This window comes from Sciurus carolinensis, chromosome 7, assembly GCF_902686445.1.
Source record: "Sciurus carolinensis chromosome 7, mSciCar1.2, whole genome shotgun sequence".
In the NCBI taxonomy this organism is placed as follows: domain Eukaryota; kingdom Metazoa; phylum Chordata; class Mammalia; order Rodentia; family Sciuridae; genus Sciurus; species Sciurus carolinensis.
This window is the reverse complement of record NC_062219.1, coordinates 115,575,989-115,600,495: the sequence shown is the minus strand read 5'-3', so window position 1 is coordinate 115,600,495 and position 24,507 is coordinate 115,575,989. Positions and strand designations below refer to the sequence as shown.

At 52.5% G+C, this 24,507-nt stretch overlaps 2 protein-coding genes across 8 annotated transcripts in view; one reads left to right on the top strand and one right to left on the bottom strand.

Moving 5' to 3' along the window:
- Window positions 1–16,516, top strand: part of Daam2 (dishevelled associated activator of morphogenesis 2) — a 106,866-nt gene extending 90,350 nt beyond the window's left edge. For 3 of the 4 annotated variants that reach the window (XM_047557419.1, XM_047557420.1, XM_047557421.1), the window contains 11 exons: window positions 930–956; window positions 2,024–2,130; window positions 3,236–3,320; window positions 5,310–5,416; window positions 5,539–5,627; window positions 8,753–8,921; window positions 9,072–9,179; window positions 10,356–10,416; window positions 11,852–11,983; window positions 13,101–13,271; window positions 13,604–16,516. In XM_047557419.1, coding sequence (XP_047413375.1) covers window positions 930–956; window positions 2,024–2,130; window positions 3,236–3,320; window positions 5,310–5,416; window positions 5,539–5,627; window positions 8,753–8,921; window positions 9,072–9,179; window positions 10,356–10,416; window positions 11,852–11,983; window positions 13,101–13,271; window positions 13,604–13,825 — 1,278 coding nt within the window. In that variant the 3' untranslated portion in view covers window positions 13,826–16,516. The remainder of the gene's footprint in view (window positions 1–929; window positions 957–2,023; window positions 2,131–3,235; window positions 3,321–5,309; window positions 5,417–5,538; window positions 5,628–8,752; window positions 8,922–9,071; window positions 9,180–10,355; window positions 10,417–11,851; window positions 11,984–13,100; window positions 13,272–13,603) is intronic. The other variant, XM_047557422.1, reaches the window with a different exon arrangement.
- Window positions 16,444–24,507, bottom strand: part of Mocs1 (molybdenum cofactor synthesis 1) — a 28,841-nt gene continuing 20,777 nt past the window's right edge. For 2 of the 4 annotated variants that reach the window (XM_047557426.1, XM_047557423.1), the window contains 6 exons: window positions 24,364–24,475; window positions 23,931–24,043; window positions 23,370–23,480; window positions 20,879–20,999; window positions 20,378–20,425; window positions 16,444–18,528 (listed from right to left, as the gene is read on the bottom strand). In XM_047557426.1, coding sequence (XP_047413382.1) covers window positions 17,774–18,528; window positions 20,378–20,425; window positions 20,879–20,999; window positions 23,370–23,480; window positions 23,931–24,043; window positions 24,364–24,475 — 1,260 coding nt within the window. In that variant the 3' untranslated portion in view covers window positions 16,444–17,773. Of the gene's footprint in view, window positions 18,529–20,362; window positions 20,426–20,878; window positions 21,000–23,369; window positions 23,481–23,930; window positions 24,044–24,363; window positions 24,476–24,507 lie in introns of all 4 variants that reach the window. The other 2 variants (XM_047557427.1, XM_047557425.1) reach the window with 2 other exon arrangements.

Below are 24,507 nucleotides of genomic sequence, written 5' to 3'. Positions count from 1 at the left end.
TTTCTAGTCTCCGAGGTTCTATGTGACTGGGTTGGGGACCAGTCAGAGGAGTGAGCGTGAGGTTTAGGGCAAATGGGGTGTGGGACCTTCTGGTTGGTGAATTGAGGAGAGTTAAGACTGGAAGGCCCTGTTCAGCCCGCCTCACCTCTCTGAGCTCACGCAGGCTAGCCCCTGATCCGGGACTGGGGTCAGCCAGGTTAGTATGGCGCAGGAGCAGCCTAGTCTCTGGACCAAAAATGATAGCAGCAGAACTGGGGTGACCCCGGGGTCCGTGTTTCCCTTGTCACCTCCCCTTCCTGTCTCCCAGTCCTGAGTGGTGAGTGCTGCGGTAGGAGAGGTCCTGAGAGCCATGGCCTTCCCTCTGTGCCCTAGACAGGTTCTGAGTTGCGACTTCAGTTCCATCCGTGTCAGGAAGCGGGGATGCAGGTGCAGGACATGCCTCCTCAGTCCCCCTTAGACTTTGAAGACCAAAGGGCCAGGAAGAGTTAGGGAGACCTGCCTTCCCTGCCCCGATGAACACAGCTCCCACGAGCTCCACCTCAAGTTCATATGTGTCTCACCTACGATGAGAAAGAAGAACTCATCCCGGGCGGAGGGATGCCCTCTGCCCTCCGGGTGGCAGGCCTGGGGAGGGGCAGCTGGGCTGCTCTGCCCTGACCGAGCAGCGGTCCTGCTGGGCCCAAGGCATGGGGAGGAGCTGCCTGATCTGCTTGTATGGCTTCTCCGCGAGTGCATGTCTGCAAGAAGCAGCTCATTTCCAGGGCTACTTCTGGGTTCCTGTTTCCAACCACGGGGGTCTCCTGGGGGCAAGTGGACAGTGTAGATGCCGAGGGTCCCTGTATCTGTCCTGGTGCTCCTGGGTCCCTGAAACTCTTGACTAATGTTGTGCATGTTTAATTCTCTGTTGGCTGTGGGTGCTGCCTGCCTAGGACCTGATAACTAATCCTCCTCAGCAGGTGAGTCACTCTTGGGTCTCTGGTCACTTCAGGTTTTAACCACTGTCCTGGGCTGCTGCCCTGAACAGGGCCCAGAAGAAGGGCTTGTCCATTTCACCTCCTACCTTATTACTCATCTGTGTACATCCACATAGGGTGGCATGCAGGAAGGTCCCCAAAGAGAAAAAAGAGGAGAGAGAGGGGAAGTGCGAAAGACCTCTGCCAGCAATGGAGCTGACTGTCTGTGGAGTGAGGAGGAAGCTTCTAGGTCTGACGTCTCCCCCACCAGGCCCAGGCGAGGCTTTCCCGTAGGGCTGCAGGGGTGGGCACTGCGCAACCTAGGGGCCTAACTTCCAAAGAGAATGACGTGAGCAGCAGCCCCTGGAGCTGTGTACCACGGAACCACAGGGGTTCTGTGGAGGACGTTTCCAGAGTAAGAAAAGTGCACCAGAGAGCCAGCCTCACCATCTCCCTCACCAGGGTCCAAGAAAAGAAAGGGGTAGAAGCTTTGATTTCTTAGGAATCTGCTTGCTGAAACCCCAGAGGGGAGGATTCTGCTTGGAATTTGCCTCAGTTTCTGCACCGCTGACCATGCAGACGCCCTTTACTCTGTGCACATTGGGTTGCACCTGATCTCCCGGGGAGTCAGGGGCCATGGCCTTATGGGGGCTTGGACCACCTTCCCATCGTCAGCCTGGGGAGGCTCTCTGGGAGGTTGGCAATGGGAGTCCCCCCATAGGCTTGATCCTATGGGGGACATGGCAGGTCATGTTACCTAAAGCCACAGGGATCAGCCACACCTTCCCCCCTTTGGAGCAGCCCTTCCCTAGGCTACCCAGAGAGGATAATCTCTAAAAGGGCGGCTCTTCGCTCTCTCCACCAATGCTCTCTAGCTCACGGTGAAGTCCCAGAGCCTTCCTGTGAAAGCTAGTTATTCAACACCCTCTCTCTCCGTGTCCTTTTCTTTCCCCTTTTCTCTCCCACTTCTATCATAAGCATCCCATGTTGGTAGGAGGGTGGCTCCCGGCGGGTGGGCAAGAAGATTAAAGAGAGCACATATCTCAACGCTTCCCCTGGGATCATTGCAGAAGGACTTGGGTTCCACTGAGGACATCTACCTGGCCTCCCGCAAGGTCAAAGAGCTGTCCGTCATTGATGGCCGGAGGGCGCAGAACTGTATCATTCTTCTCTCCAAGTACGTGCTAGCCCTGTCCCCAAGGCCCTGCTGGGAGGGAGTGGGCCCTCCAGGGAGCACAGGTTCAAGCTGGGGCTAAAGCAGAAGGTGGTTAAACTGAATGTCCAGCAAGAGGGTGGCAGAGGAATGGGGTGATGGCAGTCTCTGGCCTCCTCCTTTGCAGTCCCCTGGTAAGAGAATGGACACTCATCTAGAGCCCTCTCCTGGAAGCCTCTGTTAAGCATCAGCCTGGGGCTCTGCAGACAGGAAACTACCCCAGTCACCAGGCCCCTGACCAGCCTGGTCAGCGTCTGGCAGCTAAGTTGCTCTAAGCCCATGGAGGGCCCCACTCAGCTTAGGCCACAGAGCAGCATGATCTCAGCCCCTAGGCATTTCCCGCTCCTGCAGAACAAACAGGGCAGTATCTGCACTAACAGCACAGCTTCTGTGCGGGGCCTCCCCCGCCAGGGTCAGGGGCACACCTCCCGTGCTATTCTTAGTGTGGCCCCCAGTTGCCTCGGGGACTTTGCCCCTCTGCACTCCCACAAGGCCCTGAGTCTCGGCTTCTTTCGTTTGATGGTGGGATATGCTGGATCCCCAGGGCTCCCAGGGGTGTGCGTGTGGAGGCTGGGGAAAGGCTGGCAGGTGTGTAGGGGCTGGCTTCTCCCTGTCCCAGACGGCAAGACTGATTGGAGCAGCTGTGTGGGAGCCGGGTGCTGTCAGAGACCGAGAGCAACTCTCTCCAGAGAACGAAAGACAGAGGAAACTGTCCCTCAGAAGTCCTGTCCTCTCGTGGCGACCTGGTAGATCTTTTAGGCAGGAGGAGGAGTCTGCTCTGAAGATGTCCCTTGTATTCCCAAATGCCCCTAGCAGCTCTGACAAGGCTTCATGCAAGACACCAGGGACTCAAGTCTCCAATGAGATGCTTAGATGTTCATTTTCAAGTGGATGGAATGACCCATATTAGTTTAGTCTAAGAAGGCGAGGACAGAGTACTGTCAAAGTACGCCCAAGTCCACGTTTGGGACAGAGAGGTGGCTGAATCTGTGTCATCTGGAAGAGAAGGTTTGGGGGTGCCCTAGCTGAGGGGCCAGGCCAGGCTGCTGAGCTGTGGGCTTTGTCTCAGGTTGAAGCTTTCTAACGAGGAGATCCGGCAGGCCATCTTGAAGATGGATGAGCAAGAGGACCTCGCTAAGGACATGCTGGAGCAGGTGAGGACCCTCATGGGAAGGAAGAGAGCTAAACCTGGGAATAGCCAGTCATATCCCTTCCCGACAGCCCCCAGAGAGGCCGAGACTCTTGGGGGCAAGGAGAAGGCAGACTGGAGTAGTAGGGGAAGAGGTTTCTAGGAACTTCCCTGGACTAACCTTTCTGAGGGGAAGCTGGAAAAGGCTACCAGGAATCTTCGAGGTTCCTGGAAGGAGGTATGAGATCTGAAAGCAAACTCAGGGTAAACAGGGGTCACATCTTCCCCAAATCTCTTCCACCTCAATTTGCTGTGTCCTTTAAGAGAAACCTAGAAAACAAACAAAAGCAACATCATTTGGGTTTCATTAAAATTAAGGGGCACCATCCATCAAAAGGCATTGTGACTAGAATGAAAAGATAAGCCAGAAGAAGATAACTGCCACATATATGTTTATACACACACACACACACACACACACACACACACACATCTATCTGCAAATAAATGAAAAAATGGCAAACACATCAACTTAAAAATGAGTAAAATGAATGACTTGATGAAGCACTTCATGAAAGAGGATTTCTGAGTGGCCAGTGAGCACGTCAAGAGCCGTGCAGTGCTACTGGCCATTAGAGAGACAACAGATCACAGGAGTAGCTTCACACCCACTGGGGTGGCTAAAATTAGAGAGACGGACAGTGCCATGTGCTGGTAAGGACCTGAAACAATTGGGATTCTCAGGCAGTACATTTGGGAAAGCTATCCGGCAGTGCCTGTGAAGGCCAATCACACGCCTACCCTATCGCCCACTAATCCACCCTTCAGCAGAGGCGCAAGAGGAACTGGTACAAATACCGACTTTAAGATATATACAAGAATATTTATAGCAAGTTTATTTATAAAACCCCCAAGGTGCGAACAACTGTCCGTTGATAGGAAAGTGAATAAATAGTCTGGCCTACAGCAAAATAGTACTTAGCAATAAATAAGCACAAAATTACCAGTACACAGCATGGATGGATAGTAAATATAATATGATGAATATTATAAGGATGAATATTAAACATCATGTTGCCAAATGCAAAAAACCAAAAACAAAACCAAAAACCCTTCCCTTCTTGCATCGTAGCCTATTTTCCGTGCTATAACAAAATATGTGAAAGGGATTAATTTACAAATAATAGAAGTTTATTTATTTAGCTCATAGTTCTGGAGGCTGGTAATCTGCTTGGCATCCGGTGATGACCTCGTGCTACAGCATGACAAAGTGGAAGGCATCTCGTGATGAGACGCAGCCAGCGCAGTGACTTGGGTCCCCCTTCCTCTTATGATAAAGCCACTAATCCCATTGTGAGGGCCCCACCCTTGGGATCTCATCTAATCTTAATTACCTCCCAAAGTCCCCACCTCTGAATATGATCCACATGTGAATCTGGGGATTCAATTTCCAACCCGTGACTTCTGGGGGACATGCTAAACCATAGCACAGGTTTGTTCTTATGGCATTTAAGGTGATAGAATTCACTTGAGCTCTATTCGGGAATAGGTGGCTTTCTGAAATGAAGCAAGGGAACCTTCTAAGGGGAGGGAAATACTCCCCACTTTATTCTGATTGTACAGTGGGAAGAAGGTCTTGACAAAACCCCAATGAAGTGAACATTTAAAATGGGTACATTTTATTTCACATTGCTTATAGCACAATAAAGTTGGCTTAAAAAGAAAAGTCATCAAGCTGTGCAGAATTACCAATTTTAAGTAATTTCTTAATTAAGAATAATGTACTTTACTCTATGTAAGCTGTACCTTAGTTTTTAAAGGTGGAAAGAAAAGAGAAAAAAAGAAGTCCTGAGCGAGGGGCCCCGCCATCCCTCCAGGCGCTGGTCCACCCGAGAGCCCCTGTCTCTAAGCCCCTCCCATCTGGGGACCCCGTCTGAGGGCCTGGGCCTCGCACCACCGCACCCACCCCAGCTGCGCACCAGGTTCTTGTCTGACTCGCTCCTGCTCTTTGCAGCTCCTCAAGTTCGTCCCGGAGAAGAGTGACGTCGACCTCCTGGAGGAGCACAAACACGAGCTGGAGCGGATGGCCCGCGCTGACCGCTTCCTCTATGAAATGAGCAGGTTGGGGCGGCCATTGTGGCAAGAGGGTTGGTGCAGGAAGGGGGAAGGAGGCGGCCAGCCCAGGAGGGGTTGGCTCCTGGGGCTGTGGCAGTGGCCTCTTGATGTGCTCGCCCCATCCACAGGATCGACCACTACCAGCAGCGACTGCAGGCCCTTTTCTTCAAGAAGAAGTTCCAGGATCGACTGGCCGAGGCCAAGCCCAAAGTTGAAGGTATGGCTGAGGGTGAGGGTTGTGGGAGGGCCGGGCGAGGGCTGGGCTGGAGAGGCCGAGGCTTCTGGAAGGCAATGCACAGGGCAGAGGGAAGCGCCTTCCTTATTCTTGACCCCCCAAGAAAGAAACAAAGGCCAGGGCAAAGTTCAAACTGTGATGTTGTAGAAAAGTGCCCTTGTTTATATTAGCCTATGTGCCAACCATGTGACACATTTCTGTGTCTCAGCATGCAAACTCTCCACCCCAGAGAGCACCCTGTCCCAGCCTGAGACAGAAAGGAGAAGGTAATAGCCACACCTAGGACAGTGCCTGGTGCACGCTGAGCTCCTGCGTCCTCACCTCCTTGAGAGGTGCTAAGTTTGCAGGAGACCTCTGGGCACAGAATTCATGTTTGAGCTCCTAAGAAAGTAGAAAACTGCGTAAGGTGATTCCTGGAGGCACCTGATTTTCTGAGGCAGGGAAACCTCTTCAAAACAGGCCGTTTCCAGATGGGAAGTTTTAAATTTCTGCCAGGCATGGTGGTGCACAACCATAGGCCTAACTATTTGGGAGGCTGAGGCAGGAGGATTGAAGTTCAAGGCCAGTCTCTACAGTGTAGTGAGACCCTGTCTCAAAATAAAGAGGGCTGGGGTATAGTTTCAGAGGTAGAGTGGCCCGGGGTTCAGCCCCCAGTACCACAAAACAAAAGCAAAAACAAAACAACAAAAATGATGATTTCTGAGAATGATGTGCTATGCAAAAAAAAAAAAAAAAAAAAAGGGATGGTGTCATTTTGTCCTCACAATGGTCCCCTGAGTGGATGCTATTGTCACCCTCAGTGTGCCACCTCTCTCATCTCTGAAGTGGACTGTGGTAGTTGCCTGGGTTGACCATTGTGGCTGTCACTGGTGGGTGGTGGAGCCAGGGTGAGGCTGCAGTTGCTGCTCTTCCTAACCCACGCCTTTCCTCTGGTCCAGTAGTACTGTCCACAGGACATCCTTCTGGGCCACCTGTGGGGATGGAGGAGGAGGGATGGGCAGAGAGTTGCAGAAAAGGTAGGAGGGCTGGATGGGGACAAAGACTGGGAAGTCCAGCAGAGGGGAACAAGAGAGCCTGTGTCCCAGATGCTGAGGGTGCAGGACTGGGGGCAGAGCAGAGCATGGGCCCCCCCTGCTGGACGCCAGGGTCAGTCAACACTCCCTGACACAGCTGGTCCAGAGTGGCCCTTGGTGGAGTCCCGTGGGCTGCTTCCAGGAGGCTTCTGGGGAAGGATGGAGCATGTAGAACTAAAGGCAGAGACTTTCTGTAACCTGAACCCAGTTCCCCTCACACCACACTCGGGCAGTGAGGGACCTGCAGCTGTGGTTAGAGAATGGTCTGAGGGAGAAGGGAACAGTCCAGGAGTGACCCTCCGTTGCTAAGTTCTGCTGGTATCTCCTCATCCCCTGGCCACAGTGAATCCTTATCTTTGTCTTGACTTTCTTCCCGTCGTAGCAGCCTTTGGGGTGTGAGGCACAGATAAGGTGCTCAGCCCAAGATGTGTGTGCTCAACGATTTGTGTGTCCTGGCTCATTGGAGCAAATGTGAGCAATTGTCATCTGGAACCAGAGTAGCTTAGCCATCGGGTGGCTTCCTTTTCCCACTCATAAGTTCTTCCTGATAGTCTGGGGATGTTCTGGAAGGTCTCCCTTTAATATCAAGCTTCACAGAGCAAGATGAGTTTGGGAGACAAAAATGCTGGGGAAAGTAGCTCTCCTCCAGCTGGGCTCTGTAAGAACCGCTCTGCTGGAGCAGGGACTACCGCCTTGAATGCTTGAGAGCTAGGTAGGGAAGAGAGGGCTGAGTTGGTAGTTATAGAATTGATCATGTGCTTGGTGGGGGTAGAGACCAGAGAACTGTGCAGGAGCTGGGAGCCATGCGCTTCTCTCCAGTTCTTCCAGGAAATATTCCTGGAGGAGCCAAGATGGCGCCTCTTCCAGCTGGGCACTGGGCTACGGACACCCACCCTCTCATCCTCCAGCAGGGACTCTGGGTCAACTTACTTAAAGCCAATTCACCAAATTTGAGACTTTACTCCATTCTTCTATGAATACATTCATGAACATATTCATGAATATATTCTTATGAATATGTTCATTGCTGAGTATACCAAATTTACTGATTCTTATTATGTATTATTATGAATACATTCGCTGAATATAGTCAAGATGAATATGGTTGCAAATGTAATATTCTCATGAATATATTCATGAATATACTTCTTGAGTGTATCTAAAATGTCAGGACTGCATAGGGGAGTTTTCCCATTTACACTGATTTCTTTTGAACCCGTCATTTTCTGTTTCGCCAACATTTTAGCACTTTTTAGGATCTCCTTGCAGATTTTTCAAATAGCACATCAACCTTAGGAAAATCATCCCAAGGAATATAAATGGCCAGAAACTTTTAGAACTATTTTTTTTTCCAAGTAAACTTTTTATTGAAATAGGACAAGCACATAGAAAAGCACACAGAGGAGCCCTACTTGATGACTTATTATAAATTGAGCCCCCTGCTATACTCAACACCTGGTCAGGACTGGAAGGCTTCCAGACCCCAGACTCCTCTGTGTATTTTTCTTCCAAACATTCCCCCTTCCAACTATGAAGGCCTCCCTCTTCTATAAAGATGACAGTTATCTTGTCTTCTAGTACTTTTGTTTGTTTGTTTTGAACTTTACATAAATGGAGTTATAGATTCTGAATAATTTCATGCTGGCTTGTATTGCTCAACATTATGGCAGAACTAAAAATTTTTAAGTGCTAGGTTTAGAAAGTAAAAGTATGGTATTTAAGTGTGTATTCATAGAAAGGACATAATCTTTTTATGCATGAAAAAGTGTTTTCAAGTATGTTCTCAGACAGAGTTAATTGGTACAGTCTGAGAAGTCTGGAGACCTGGCCTTGGTGGGTTTGTCTGCGCCCCTGGAGCTGGGGAACGCAGAGACGAGAACTGCCTGGTCCTGCTGAGAAGAGGAGAAAGCCCATGAGAGCTGAGGACATTTGACAGTGCCTTTCTGAACTCTCTGGGGGCATCTTCTCGGGGTGTGAGGAAAGCAGCTGCCCTGCCCGGGCTCTGTAGGACTCTGACCTGTCCCTCCCTCCCAGCCATCCTGCTGGCCTCCCGGGAGCTGACACGCAGCAAGCGTCTGAAGCAGATGTTAGAGGTTGTCCTGGCCATTGGCAACTTCATGAACAAGGGGCAGCGTGGGGGCGCCTACGGGTTCCGAGTGGCCAGCCTCAACAAGATCGCCGACACCAAGTCCAGCATCGACAGGTGGGGACCCGTCTGCCTCCTTAGCTTCCATCTCACCTCACCCTTGACCTCCCTCCATTTGTCTTCCCAAGACTCACTGCCTTACCCTTCCACCTCAGATTCCTCCTGACCCTCATTCCTGGCTCCTTACCCCTGACCTGTCATCCACAGAAACATCTCTCTGCTCCATTACCTGATCATGATCCTGGAGAAGCATTTCCCTGACATCCTAAACATGCCTTCAGAACTGCAGCATCTTCCAGAAGCCGCCAAAGTCAAGTGAGGGGTCCCTCTAAGATGTCCTTTTCCCCATGATCACATGCACTCTGGGCTGACTTGGAGTGGAGGCATTACAGGGGCTGCTTCTGGGAGAACCAGACAGTTTGCTGTGAAATCCTTATTTCAGTGATGCTTCCAGAAAACACCAAAAGAGGAGTGGGGAAGTAAACCAGGAATAAACAGAATGCCAATAACAGGGACCTTGGTAAGCCAGTTACCATGGTAGGCACTGAGCCCCACTAGGTAACTCCTGGACGCTGGTTATCCCACCCATGGGGTGAGGGCACTGGGGCAGTCCCACAGTTTCCTGTGTCAGTCGTTGGCTGAGGGCCTCTCAGGAGGATCTAACTCTCTGACCATGGGCCGTGCACTATAATGGGTGGACTGAGGAAATAGCATGGGGGCACCAACTGCCTCTGCTACGGAGATCAGACCTGAACCCATGGGCTGATAGAAGCCATTTCCGGTAGAACCAGAGATAAAAATGGCTAAGCAGTATCCAGTGCTTGCTGCATACAAGGTGTCCTGTGCCTCTGTCCACTTTCCGTTGCTCTCACATAATACCCAAGATTGGGTAATTTGTAAAAAATAGTTCACTTGACTCACAGTTCTGCAGGCTGGGCTTTCCAAGAGCATGGCATCAGGATCTGCTTAGCATCTGGTACATCATAACATGTCAGGAACAGCACCCTGCAAGACAGCAAGTGTGCTAGCTTGGGTCTCTTGTCCTTATAAAGCCACTGATGCCCTCATGGGGTCCCTGTCCTTATGGCCTCATCTGATCCTGATTACCTCCCATTGGGCCCATCTCCAAATGCCATTAATATAGCTTTTCAATTCAGGAACTTTTGGGGGACACATTCAAGCCACAGCATCCTGTTAAGAACTGATAAGCAGTACCTGGTACTAACAAAAATCTGAGCCAGGGACCATGTGTTAGAAAGTACGTGGTATGGTATTTCTGATCTGAAAGGATCTATGCAATAGAACTCCATGCACCAGCAGGTAGGAGGAAAGTAATTTTTCTAGGACCCCATGTTAGTGGCCTAAGCAGAGCTGGGGCTCAGATCTACAGACCCCCAGGCCACTGTGCTTAGTGCTGCTCTCTACCTGAACCAGCCTTAGCTCCTCACATGCAGAGCGGGTGACCCTCCTCCCCCTCCTCTCTCTCCACAGCCTGGCAGAGCTGGAGAAGGAGGTGAGCAACCTCAGGAAAGGCCTAAGAGCCGTCGAGGTGGTGAGTACATCATCCAGCCTGCCTGGGCTTGGGGGATGGTGTTAGAGAAGTGGCTGCTCATGCCACCGGATCTGATGGTGGACCCCAGCCTGAGGCACTTCTGTGACCTAAAGCTCCTGGCTGGGACGGAAGAACAAATGGCACAGTGAACACAGCCCTCGGGAAAAGACAACTGGGTTACTTGGGGGTTAAATTTCAGTCCATACAAAAGGGACACCTGAGATTGTTTCTATATCCCTGTCCAACATGATGTCCATAGGGCAGGGGACAGAGCTAATTATAAATTTGCCCTTTTTAGTTCAAGTGTATAGGAAAGCTGAAAACTGGCTAGGAACAGGGGCATGCAGGGTTGCAGAGGGGTCTGCTGGTCCCATAAGATCCTTCCTCATGTCTCTTCACCCCACTGGGCCAGAGGGGGACCCATTGCTGATTTTGCTGGAGCCTCAGGTGTCCTGGTCCATTTAGGCTGCCATTAACTGAGTGGCTTATAAATAAGAAAAAATTCTCACAGATCTGAAGTCCATGAAGTATAAGATCAAGTTGCCAGCTGATTTAGCGTCCGGCGAGGGCTCGTTCCGCAGGGATGGCACCTCTGTGCTGTACCCTCACACAGTGGGAAGGGCAATGAGCTCCCCTGGGTCTTTGCTGTGAGGGCACTCATCCCATTCACATAGACTCCGCCCTCATGACCCAACCACAGCCCAAAGACTTCCACCATGTTGGGGGGCAGGGTTTCAACCCACGGATCTGGGAGACACACACGCTCAGGCCATAGCACCCAGGCTTTGGTCCTTGCCATTCCTGCTCCAACGCTTCTCAGCTACTATCATCTCTGGCTATAGGCGAGGAGGGCCCAGTATTGGGAGGTCCTCAACCTTTTGTCCCTCACCCCTCCAAACTAGAGACCCTTCCCCTTTTCCTTGTTAAGGAAGGGGAATGTGAAGAAATGGATTTCAAGAAAGAAGTGACTTCAAGATAAGAAATAACCTTTTGCCACAATGGGGCAAGGGGTGATTTCCAATATTCAACTTGTTAGTCCTATGAAGTGTTACTCAAATATGGTCCTTGGGCCAGCAGCATCTGCACCAGATGGGAGCTTTAGAAACACATATCTTAAATCTTCACATGAATCACCTGGGCTCTTGTTACAATGCAGAATCTGACCCAACGGATGTGGGGTGGGCCTGAGACTCTGCATTTATTAAGGTTTCCCAGATGAAGCTACTGCTCCCAAAACACATTTTATATAGCAGGGTGCTTGAAAAAGAAAGACGCCATTGATAGGTGACGGAAGAATAGCCTTTACCACCTTCAGGACTGCGGGCTCTAGATGTCTCTCTTCCAAAGGCAGGCCCAGTGTCCTGTGAGTGGCAGAGTGGGGTGGTGATGACTCCTGAATTCTTGATTCTGAGCCTGTATCACTCTTCCTCCTTAGGAGCTGGAGTATCAGAGACGCCAGGTGCGGGAGCCCAATGATAAGTTTGTCCCAGTCATGAGCGACTTCATCACAGTGTCTAGCTTCAGCTTCTCAGAGCTGGAGGACCAGCTAAATGAGGCCAGGGACAAGGTAAGGGTGCCCCAAGTGCCCCTTGACCGCAGCCAGCCCTGAGCCCCACTGCTCCTCATCCCAGCTATGTCTAGGCAAAGCTCTGTCACTCCTGCCTACCATAGAAAGCCCGGGGAAGCCAAGCTTTGAGGAGAAACCGTCCGCTCACTCCTACGAGTGATCGCGTTGCAACCATATGGATAACCACACACTACAGAGAGCATGGCCTACTTACCAGGGTTCAGGTTCCACCTGCCTTGCAGGTTTGCTAAGGGTTTACAAGCCCATTCAACAAATGGGACATGGAGAATCAGAGGATGACATGCCTGTGATGGCCCAGCTACAAATGATGGAGATGGCTGAGGATCCTAACTCTGCGTTTCAGCTTGGACTTGGTTGCTGTGCTTCTCCCAGCTTCTCATGCTGACATCACATGGGCCCCCTATGTGGGGATTCTGTAAAATGTGGGTTCTTATTCAAGAGGCTTGGGATGGGGCCTGAGACTCAGCATTCCTAACACGCTTCTAAGAACTGTCTAGGCTGCTGGTCCAAGGAGAATACTTTGATTTACGAGGTGTTCCTTAGAGGGTGTTGTGTGGGTTGAACTAGAGATGGCAGAGGTCAGTCAAAATGGGCCCTGGTACTATAACTATTCCCTTGTACCTATTCTCATTTCCTCCCACAATAACACTATAGATTCTATTATCTCCATCTTACATGTGAGGATGTTGAAGCAGAGAGAATTAAATAAGTAACCCAATGACTAAATGATCTCAGGTCCTTTTGAGTCTGGCTGGGCAGCTCCTGACCTTAGGAATGGCTTCCCAAGGTCTACACTTCACGATCCCAGACCTCCACCCTAACAGATTCAGAAATGGCTGAGGTGGGCTGTCAGCCAGTTCGAATCCCACCTCCCCAGGTGTGGGCCTCAAGCTACTGCTCCCAGAACACATTTTATATAGCAGGGTGCTTGAAAAAGAAAGATGCCATTGGTGTGACCTTATGCATGTGACGATGGGGGCCTCCTCTTTCCCTATTCCCCTGGCCTTGGAGGGCTCTGCTCTGGCTGGAACCAGCTCGCCACAGAGTTGAGCCCACCTTCTTGACGACTCTCCTCCAACCTGTCCCCTCCCTGCAGTTTGCCAAGGCACTGACGCACTTCGGGGAGCACGACAGCAAAATGCAGCCGGACGAGTTCTTTGGCATTTTTGATACCTTCCTGCAGTCCTTCTCAGAGGCCCGGCAGGACTTGGAGGCCATGAGGAGGAGGAAAGAGGAGGAGGAGCGGCGGGCACGCATGGAAGCCATGGTGAGAGGCTGGGCCTAGGGCAGGACGAGGGGAGAGAAGGGGGTCTGCGTGGAGAATCTGAGCAGGGTGCCACTTGGGGTCGGAACTGTTGGGGTGTGAGTGGGACAGGGACTGGGGCACATGTAGGGCCAGTGTCAGTCCTGGAAGACAGCAGTGTGGGGTGAGAAGGTTGGGGCGTCCTGAGAAGTACAGCGGGGCTCTAGTAAGCGAAGCACCCCATCCAGGGGCAGGTCCCAGCTGTCAGGGCATCTGTGCAGCAGCGGGACTGGGCAGCTGCCCCGCTGCTGCCCCTCTCCCTGCGGGGGCCTCAGCTTCTCAACCCCCACCCCCAGCTGAAGGAGCAGCGGGAGCGGGAGCGGTGGCAACGGCAGCGGAAGGTCCTGGCGGGCAGCACCCTGGAGGAGGGAGGCGAGTTCGACGACCTGGTGTCGGCCCTGCGCTCTGGAGAGGTGTTCGACAAGGACTTGAGCAAGCTCAAGCGCAGCCGCAAGCGTTCAGGAAGCCAGGCCCCAGAGGCCACCCGCGAGAGGGCTATTAACAGGCTGAATTACTGACCTGGGGACTGGCCACAGGAGTGGCCAGGAGACAGGGAAGGGCCGAGAGGGGCTGAGTGGAGGCGGTGGAATTCGAGCCCTGGGCTGGGCCCTGGGTGGGGCTGTGTGGCTGGACCAGGTGTCTCTCCATACTTACCTTAAGGAACTCCGTTCACCTCCTCCACATTACTTTTTCTGGCTCCTGGCTCCCAGGGGGATTCTCTGAGGTTGGCTTGGACATCCCTAGCAGGCTGGCCAGGCAATCCTGGACTGAGGGGGCCCTGTTCCTGCTCCCCACCCTGGGCAGACACGTGAGCACAGAACTGTTCCAGATGGAGAATGGAGAGGTCCACGGGCCTTGTCCCAAGCTAATCTCCTGTGCAGTGGGGAGTAATGGTGGGTTGGGCCCTTGAGAGCCAGAGGGAGGGGATCTAGGCTTCCATCACTGAAGAGGAGGCTCAGTGGAACATGAATCTGGGAGCAAACTTTCTTCTTGGATAGAAACAGAAGAGGCCTTATGTAAGAAGATGAGGTGATGCAGGGACCAAAGTCAGGAGGACAGAGTGGCAGTGCCTGTTTCCCACAGTACAAGTCCTTTGGTCTCTCTTACGCGTCTTAAGTCTCTCCCCCTTCCCTATCCCCATGTCCGTCCTACCTGCTAATCTACAGTCCAGAAAATGGACCCTTGGGTTCCCAGGAGTATGTCTTCACCACCAGGTACTTGACAAGCCTGGCTGGTAAGGAGGGAGTTGAAGACAACTTCATGTATCCTCATATCCTGTGACAATTCCCTATTGTCCTGAAGCGAGATCTCATATGTTGCTAGAGTTGCTGGTAGCCCCTCACCAGAGGGTGACACTTGAATGCCTAGTTCCATCCTAGAGCTCCTGGCCTACCACTTAATGTTAGTCGGTCTCCACCCCTTCTGAACACCTGCCTCGGGGCAGAAGCCACAGTGACCTCCCACTGTCCATTCTGCAAGAGACTACCTGGAACCATGAAGAGTTGGCTGGGGTTGGCCCTGGGAAGTTGGTTCCTGAGGGCCAGAGCTACCCTCTGCATTTACATGTCATCTCTAAGGATGGTCCCCCTGGAGGCATTCAAACTGGGGGGTGAGAGGACAGGCAGGGAACTCTGGGGAGATGGGGACAGAAGGCCACCAACTTCCTTGGAGAATATACTGCTTGAAGGAGCCAAGGGAGCAAGGCTGAGCGAAGGCTCCCACTTCCACCTCTGGTGCTCAGTTTAGTTCTCGTGAAGGAGCCCATTCTGGTCTTCCTGTCCGCTACCTTCATTTTGTCTATATTGAGCTGTGCTTGGCAGGTCAGCAAGACAGCTCTATCTGGACAGGTTCTTTCTTTTGAAAAGAGGAGGGTGAGATCAACTCCATGGAGGCTCTTATTTTCAGTACACTCATCTTTAGTCTAGCCCTGCCTGATCTGCACCGTCAGCTGGTTGCTTCCTGGTCCCTTCACCCTTCCCTTTACGGCTCACCTTCCAACCTAATCCTTCTGGCTCAGGGTCATTGCCAGTGGACAGACTGGTGGGCTGGGCTCACTCTTGAGCTGGCTGCCTTCAGTCTTTTCCCTATACCAGATTCCTGGTCTGGGATCATAGTAGCTGTAGGGGAAGAAACCCAGGGTCAGTGAGGCCAGCATGTGCGTTGGTTTGAGAAGGGGGCATGTTGTGTTTTGGTGGGGTCTGTGCAAGTGCAAGCTTGGCCAGAACAAGCATGAGGCCATCCTGGGACCTAGGAAGAGCAGTTGCTGAGAGCTTTGTTATATCAAACTGTATCCCAAGAGCCTCTGGTGCAAGAGCAGGCTCTGGGAGGATGTGCGGTGGGGGTCATGGTTGTGGTCTCCTAAGGTCCTCTCCCAAACTGACTGGGCTGAGTCAGCCAGGGGCCAGGAATAGGGAGGGCTCCATTTCTTTCCAAGAGGCACCGTCCAAATCTTGTCATTCCCAACTAGTATGGAAGACAGGATATGCACCAGCAAAGGCAAGGGATATGGAAGCTGTTCAAGACACACTCGATTCCCAGAAAGGCAGGGTTTGGTTCAGCTGTTTACAGAGGACACATATATTCTTCCAAAGCCTAGCCTTTTCCCCCCAAAATATTTTTTTCTATTTATTATTTTCTGGATCTGGCCGGTAGCTCTGGTACTAGATGCCATTGTGGCCAGATCTTCAACAGTGCCTTGGACTATGGACCATCACAGTCAAATCAAGAAGGCCCTGGTGCCCAACTGGGTTGGTCCTTGATGTTACATGATTAAGCCTGTAAATATATTCCTTGGTTTTGCTTTCCCCAGAATTCCCCCACCCTCCTACCCTTTTGGGTAAATTTCTCTTGCTAATTTTGTGTCCACTGTAAAATTCATTGTCAACCTCATGTGACCCTTCTTAGCAGCAGCACTCCCCCTCCCATGATGGATGTGTTGAGGGGAGTGACAAAATTCTCCAGGTGGATGAGGAAGGGTCTGGCCTGGGCTCTCCCCATGCCCCTCCCATTGCCACCTGGGCAGCCATGACCATGTCTCTCCACCCTCTACGAGGGACCTCTACCAAACGTCATGGCAAGGCTGCTCTCACCAGCTGTCTCAGACGACAAATGAGGCTCATGTACAAAATCTGCAGTGTCCTTTTTACCTGCACCTTTTTTAATAAGAATATATTGTAATACTAAAAAATATTAAATCCATACCACCCCCATCCATGCTGCTACAAACTTGTGGTTCTTCCCAGGGAGGGACTTGAGGTGGGTTGGGGAGTGGGCACAGCCAGGGGTGTGCTAGAGTCAGCTGGCTGGTACCAGCTGCACGAAAGCCAATGTTCCCTTCTTAGGAACTTTACAAGTCACTTGACATTAGATGCATAGCTAGAATTGGGAGTATTTAGATCAGGAAATTGTGTTTTTCAGAGCTGGTTGTTCAACCTTTGCCAGCACACCTCAGCAGAGAAGAGCAGACCAGGGCCACCGAGGACAGACCCAAAGCAGCCCATCCACATTCGAGAACCCAGCAGGCCGGGCCAGTGTTCAGGAGTGTGAGTGTGAAAACCAGGAGCCTCAAGTCACTCTCCTGACCACCAGTAGCTAGTGAAACAAGCAAGGCAGTTGGGGTGCACCACCCCTACAGGGGGAGGGCAGGCATATGGAGAGGATCCCCTTGGCTTTGCCAGGCTCTCGCCCTCTTCTCTTAGGGAGTGGGTCCGGGATGGTTTGAGGTGGGGTGAAACGGTAGCAGCCTGAAGCCCCCCAGATACAGCCCTTGTTCTTGCCTCTCCGATGTTGGCATGGTGGCTTTATTTGTGTTGTGAGGGTGAAGGTCATCTTCAACTCTCTTCTTTCCCTGACATGTTCCAGAATAAAGAGACGTGTGTGAATGAAAGGCAGTGAGCAGGACCAGGCGTGGGGTAGGTGGCCAGCCATGGGTCCCCAGGGCACCCCCCAACATGTATCCTGTGTAAGAGGGGGTCAAGGAAGGGGAGCTGGCAGGTCAGTGAAATTGTTAAGCCCAAAGTCTGCAGGCTGTCTGGAGCACAGACTTGGGCCAAAGGAAGGGACAACTGGCTCTTTGGAAAGAGGGATGGCAGGAATGGAGGGACAGTGCAGGACAGTGGCTCCTTGAACTCGGGAAGGCCATGCTGCTGCAGGGAAGCTGTCATACATTCTTTAAGCAGGCTTGTGCTTTTCCCTTCTCAAAGTGGGTTCCTCTGCTTAATGAGCCCTTATTTTCTCCCCAGGAACTAGAAGAGAGAACCCAAAATGAGTACTTATGGGCTGGGTTTCCTGAAACTAGTGTCTCCAATAGTTCATAAGCAACATGTCCTGGTTTCCTGTCACCTGGTGATGCTCTCTGCAGCCCCCTCCATTACCTCAGTGTCCTTGGAAGACTACAAGGCCTGTGGGCATCCTCTCTGCATAAAGGAACTTCACAGGTTATTATAAATCATCCAGCAGCAAAGGGACTAAGCCCGATGGAAGTCCCCCTGCTGGCCTCCGGTCTTGCTGATGAGTTTGATCTCCCCCACCACGATGTCCCTGCTGACAGCCTTGCACATGTCATACAGGGTGAGGGCGGCCACTGCAGCCGAGGTCAGTGCCTCCATCTCCACCCCGGTGGGGCCGCGAGCCCGGCAAGATGCCTGGATCACTGCAGCATGGCGTGTGCTGTCCAGCTCCAGCTGCACCTGGACGTGGTTCAGGGCCACGTGGTGGCACAGAGGGATGAGTTGGCTGGTGAGCTTGGCTGCCTGGATTCCAGCCAGCTGGGCCACTGCCAGGGCATCTCCTTTCTTTAACTGGTTCTGTTGGACAAGCTTGAAGGCCACAGGCCCCAGGAGGACCACAGCGGAGGCCACAGCCACCCGCTCTGTATCTGGTTTCCCACCCACATCCACCATAGCTGCCTGTCCTTCTGAGTCCACATGTGTTAGCTGGTTAGAGGTTGGCCAGGGTCCTGAGTGGGCAGCAGGAACCCGGGACCCTGGGCTAAGGCACTTTGAATTGGCGTCCGAGTCTACGTGGGAGCTGTAGTGTCTCTGAGGGGAGCCAGACCCCATCCATTGTGGGACCAGAGGAGGAGTCTGGGGGACGCTGTTCCAAAAAGTTGCCATCTGGTTGAAGAAACTCATTCTGGGTCTCAGACCCTGAACATGGAGGGGGTCCCAGGAGAAAATGCTCAGGCTGGCTGGTGGGGAATCTTGGAGCAGCAAAAATAATTCTGGAAGGTAAGAAAGAAGAAAGACTAAGCACAAAAGATAATCGTTTCCCTACCTCTTCTCCCCAGCCCTCTTCCTGTCCCACCTCAAGTTCTCTTTCACTTGGGGAAAAAGGAATGAAGAACAAAAAGCAGCAGGAAGACACAAACAGAAGATAGACAGAAGGTGCCCACGATTCAAGTTTATAACCCTTTGCTCGTTTCTGGTCATAAGGCAATGCTAGCACAGGGTCAGTTCTGGTCTCCCTTTTGTCGCGCAATCTTCCAAAATTCTCTTAAGTACCACCTAATGTCTGAAGGCTGGCGCGTGGATTAAATGACTTCTCAATGTTTCTTCACTTTCTTAAAACTATAGTTGGCCTCACCCTAAATTACCAATAATAGCTATTTCCTTCTTCATGTCCCCTATGAAGAGCTAGCAGAAATCATTTAGTTTACAGACAAGATATAAAAACACTTGATCTACTTAAATAATGCCTCTGGCACATTGAAAGTGCACATAAACTAATAGGTTGATTCCAATGGTCCAGAGGACCTTGGGAATTTTGCAGGCTCTTGCTATTATCCAAATGGTGGCCAGGGGACCAAGGGCTCCAGCACCATCTTAGAACTCATTGGAGATGAAGAATCCCACCCTAGTCCTTCTGAATCAGAATCTAAAACAAGATCCCCAAGTGATTCATATGCACATGGAAGTCTGAGAGGTCCTGGCCCAGGAGCTCTGGCTTATGGAAACTAGACAGGTCCAGTGACTATTTCCCTGAGAGTAAGTGGAATTCCTTTAGAAGTCAAGGTTCTCCTAGCTTCCAGCTTTCCATCTGAGTCCCAGCCTTGTGGATATCAGAGGCATGCCCTCCCTTCTTGGGAACCATGAAGTTGCCTCAGCACCGGCCAAGACCCACCAAGGGGACCACAATGCTGCAGGCGGAAGCTCGGGGAGGTTTTCACAATGGCTTTTTCATAGAGAGCTGCCTTTCCTCCTTGAGGTGGCTAGTGTTCTAAGGCGGCCCCTGGGTCATCTCTACCCTGCTCCAGAGTGCTTTCCTTTGTTCCAATCTCTGGAGAAAAGAACCCTTTGTTCCAGTTTTAATCATTGGTTTCTCTTGTTTAATGGGCCAATTTAACGGGCCCAGGACTGGGTGTGATTCAATGTCAAGACCTCCCCTTCTCTAATCTTGGAACTCAGAAGGGCAGCAGAGGCCCCTCCAGTTCCTCAAGGACTGGCCCAGTTCCCTAGGGTAGGAGACCACACATGGCTTTACAAAGAGGTGTTTATGTTGGAAGTGCTACACACTTGAGACGCTTCCCCTGCCCATTTCCTGGAGTTAAGGAAGGAATCAGGACGTTGAGATCTTAGCCATCTCCTGCCTGAAGCGATGAGTAACACTACTGGGTAGCTACCTCTCTCTGTGCCCAGCACAGGTGCACAACACCAACCTCCAGGGCCAGTGGTCCAGGTGCATGGGCAGGGATCACTCCAAACTGCCGTGGGGATGGCCCTGTGATCGTGTCCAAGCTGGAGGATTCCAGAGCTGAGAAAAGGGTCTCTACTTCAACCAGAAGCTCCATTTCTCAAGGGATAACTAATTTAGTGACCATGTAGTAGTCATTAATGTTCTGTCCTGAATTCTGGTGGGACAGAAGTCATTTCTGTGGCATATATTGCGAGGGGGAGCTCTGGACAGGGAAGAGAAGAAAGTAAAGGCTCAAAGGGGTAAGAAAAGACAAAGGAGCAGAAGACAAAGAGCTCCAGGATGAGGTACGGGAGCTGGGGTGTCTTATGGCAGGGGCCCCACCCCAGAGGACCCCCAAATGACAAGGGTGAGTGGCTACGTACTGATGGGTCACCCACCGATGAGGATCATGGGCCGGTTCTTCATCTGGGAAATATTGAACATGCCTGCGATAAGGAAAGACAGGGAGGGAGAGGAAGGAGGGAGGGGCAGAGAAGGGCGGGAGAGGAGAGCTCACTAAAACCAATGGAGGACTACCTGGCTGACAGCCCTGCCTGCACACAGCCCCATCATGCCCAGGATAGAGCCCAGAGGACAGTCCGGATGCCCAGGGCACGGCCCTCCCTAACAGAAGACAATACGTGGAAACAGGAAAAGGCAACCCTCTCCCGCAGCCAATAACCCGGCCCAAGACAATTTTGGGTCCTCCTGTGCAGCCTCTGACAGGTCAATTTCCCCAAGGGAGAACCACCCACTGCACCCCAAGTCCAGAAGCAAGTGGGAGCAGGGATGCTTAGACCCACCAGCCTCTTCCTGGGCTTTCTGTCTGCTCACCCCTAACTCCAAAGCTCCCTCCCGCTGACCACAGCACCTCCCTGGCCTTCCCACTCCCGCCCTACCTGCGTGACGTGGCTTCTTCCTGCCCACAGCGGCCCCAATGATTCTCAGCAGCTCCTCCTCAGAGGCCCCGGCCCGCAGGTGGTCCCGCAGTGATACCTCCGAGTTCCCAAAGAGGCAGACCTGTGTGGGGTCAGGACAACATGCCGCCCTCACCACTGGGCCTTCCCTGCCTGGCTCTGAACACAAGCCCCATTCTTGAGTTCCCTAGGACCTGAGTACCGATGGCTGAGCCTGTCATGGCAGGTCACACACAAGACAGGAAACCCAGCCATGAGGGACAGAGGGTGATAAATGGAGGGGACAGAAAATGCTGAATGGAGGGGTCAGAGGCTAGAAGGGCAAGAAGCAAAAGCAGCCTTCTTGAGGCCTGTGTCTGATTTAGTCATATTTCCTTTAGTGAATACATCACACTTTAAGAAGTTAAGTATAGCTGGGTGTAGTGGTGCACATCTGAATCCCAGGGACTTCAGAGGCTGAGGCAGGAGGACTGCAAAATTCAAGACCAGCCTTAGCAACTTAGTGAGGCCCTAAGTAACCTGGCAAGAATCTGTCTCAAAATAAAAAATAAAAAGGGTTGGGGTACAGCTCAGTGGTAGAGGGCCTGTGGGTTCAATGCCCAGTACCATACATAGACACACAAAAATGTCAAATAGACGTCAACGGTGATAATGCAAAAATCCAGATCTGTATCTTGCTCTGAAACGTTTGATGGAACAGCCTCATCATCATGAGTGGACCCCAATCAGCTGTGAGTCAGTCCTAGACATGGCATGCATATCCAGTCTCAGTCGGCCCCTCCTGGTCCTTTCACTTGTGGACATTACCACCTGCCCTGCCCCTATTCAAGTCTGTGAGCCCCACCGGGCAGCTGGGCAGCTGAGGGCTGGTACAGATGACCCTGTGATCATCCAAGCTTGACTCAATACTTCCCAGCTTCTGTGAGGGCTGGGTGCCACATGGGCTCAGGGATGGAAGTGGGGTCCCACCATCTTTCCACAGAACCTACTCGGTGCCGGATCTGCACAAGGCGCTGTGGACACAGATACAGAATGTTTGGGAAACCCATGAGGTTTGGGCAGAGACCACTGGAGAAGACAAGAGGCCACCAAACTGGGCTGGAAGGCACACCATTTCACCGAGCTGGGCATCCCCGTTCCCCCCGACCAGGCTCTGAGTTCTATTCTCTGCAGCTGGGAGGGACCCTCAGTTGCCCTTCTGCTTGGGAGATGAGAAGGGAGAGGAAAGACGGTCAGGACATCTCGTCTCTGCCTGACGACGGGAGCAGCTTCCCTCCATAGCTGCTCACCGTGCCGAGCAGGCGGCTTCTCCTTCCTGGGCCCCCGTGATATCACATCCTGCCTTTTCCACGGAGGTGGTGATAGCTATTTACTACTGCTCATCAGAGTGCCTCAATGCCAATTATGGGTTCCCTTCACCCACACACTAGAAACTGCCTCCTCGTTACACTGTTTCCAGAAACCCACCTTCCATTTCCTGCTGGGACCCTGACTGATACAGACACCAGCTGCATCCAAGTCAAGTCTATGTTTCCAGCCCAGGAAGTCTCCCAGCCTTTTCGACAACCTTCTGGATGTTAAGCTGGATAATCCCAAACTCAATTCCTCACCCCAGCTCTAAATGGGTCTCGAGGCCCAGCAGCCGCGTTGCGCCTTCCTTTCCTCCTCTCCAGGCCCTGAGCTCTTTGATTCTCGCATCCTCACCTCACTCTCGAGTCCTCGGAGCGCTGCTGAGTCCTCATACAACCCATCTTCCTAATCTTCAAATCCGAGACCGATGGGACTCCTACCTCCCCATTCACTAGTCTTACAAAGCTCTCCACTGTCAGCAGAGCACGTTCTGAACCAAAGTCCTGTATAGTGTGATCTGCTCACATCTGACTTCAATCAGCATGAGCCTCAAATACACGCCCTTCCCCCTCGCTCCTACCCCACCACTCCTCCAGGTCCTTGGAGATGCGAGTGCTCTTCAAGGCCAGCACTCTCTGCCCGCCCAGACACACACCTGGCACAAAGGTGGGCTTCCACACACCTCTGTGGACTCGCCAGTGAGTTTCTAGGGCCCTAAAGGGGGCAGGCTCTTACATTCCCCACGGGCTGCACACACACAAGACGGTTTCTGGACACGAGGAGTGGATGCTGGTTTCAGAGCTGAGCCCCTGGCCTGGAGGATGGGGCTGATCGGGTGGGTTTGGGCAATGTGTGAGGACCTTCGGCCCCCCCCTCTGAGAGCCTGACGTTGGATAGGGGCTCCCAACAAACCAGCAGCTATTGCAGGGGCCCAAGAGAAGAAAGGAAGGAGGGAATCTGGGTCACAGTGCCACAGGGCCCGTGAGTCCACGGCGCCCACGCTCCCCCCAGATCTGACATCACTGCATCAACTTGAAAACTGCTGCCTCCCCAATCAGGGGGCTCAGTGGAGGGAAGTGAGAACACAGGGCGGTGGGGGGTCCTCGTGGGGAGAGGTGCTCACCTTGAGGTTCCCGTCAGCTGTGATTCGCAGGCGGTTGCAGGTCCCACAGAAATGCTCAGACATGGATGTGATGAAACTGATCCGGCCTAGGAAGCTGGGGACTTTAAAAGCCTACGAAGAGAAGCGCAGCAGAGAGGGCGGGGCAGGCTACTGGGCACAAGCTCCCCCTCCCCTGACATCAGCACCCCCTACTCCACAACCGTCTCTGAGAAGCTCGTGGGAAGGTGGTAGCCAAGGCCCTCAGATGACAGAAAACTCCAGCGTAATGAATGACATGCTGGCTGGCTTGCCCTAGAGGAACCTGCTAATGATACAGGGACCTGGGGCAGCATGGTCTAGAAAGGGCCATGTGGAGTGTGACAGCAGGCCCTCCCGTCACCTGCTGCAGTGTAACCTTGAGAAGGGATTAAGCCCCCATCCCAGCCCGGGCTGCTGGTTCATCCATGACGCAGGGAGGAGGTCACAAAGGTACTGCTGAAATGATCACCCACACTGCCGCCTCTAACCTCCCTGCAACATCCTGGAGTAGAGGCCAGCTGTCTCCATGGCCTTCTCCCTAACCTTGGCTGTGCTGGATTCCTCCTCTGGCAGCTTCTCCAGCTCTGGCCACTGCTGCCGGATGGTGTCCAGCATCTCCTTGTAGCTGACCATCTTCTTGAAGTTCCACTTGTTGCCTACATTTGGGTTGGGGGTAGCAGGGGGAGTGGCTGAGTCACAGCATGGAAGGGGTCCCAGGTTTTCCAGTCCATTCTCCCATGCAGCACAGGAACTAGACCTTAGCCCTTTGGATGGGAGGACAGGGACCCCTGCCCAAAATGGGTGGACCAAATCACACACTGCACTGAAAACACCCCAGCACAACTCTGAACCCAGTGCCAGTCAGGCCCCTCCCACCATCCCCGGGGTCAGCAGTGCACAGGGTGAGCCCAGCCTTGTCCACCTTGCTCAGTGCCAGACCCAGTTCCTTGCCTTGCCTGAACCCTGTGTCACTGACCATCAAAGGGCATGTACTCTATAAAGCGCACGTCCAGGGGGAGTCCCTGGGTCAGGGTCACGAAGTCCAGGAGTTCGTCCTCGTTCAGGCCTCGCATCACCACGCAGTTCACCTAGTCAGGGCCATGGGACTGTGAGGGACACC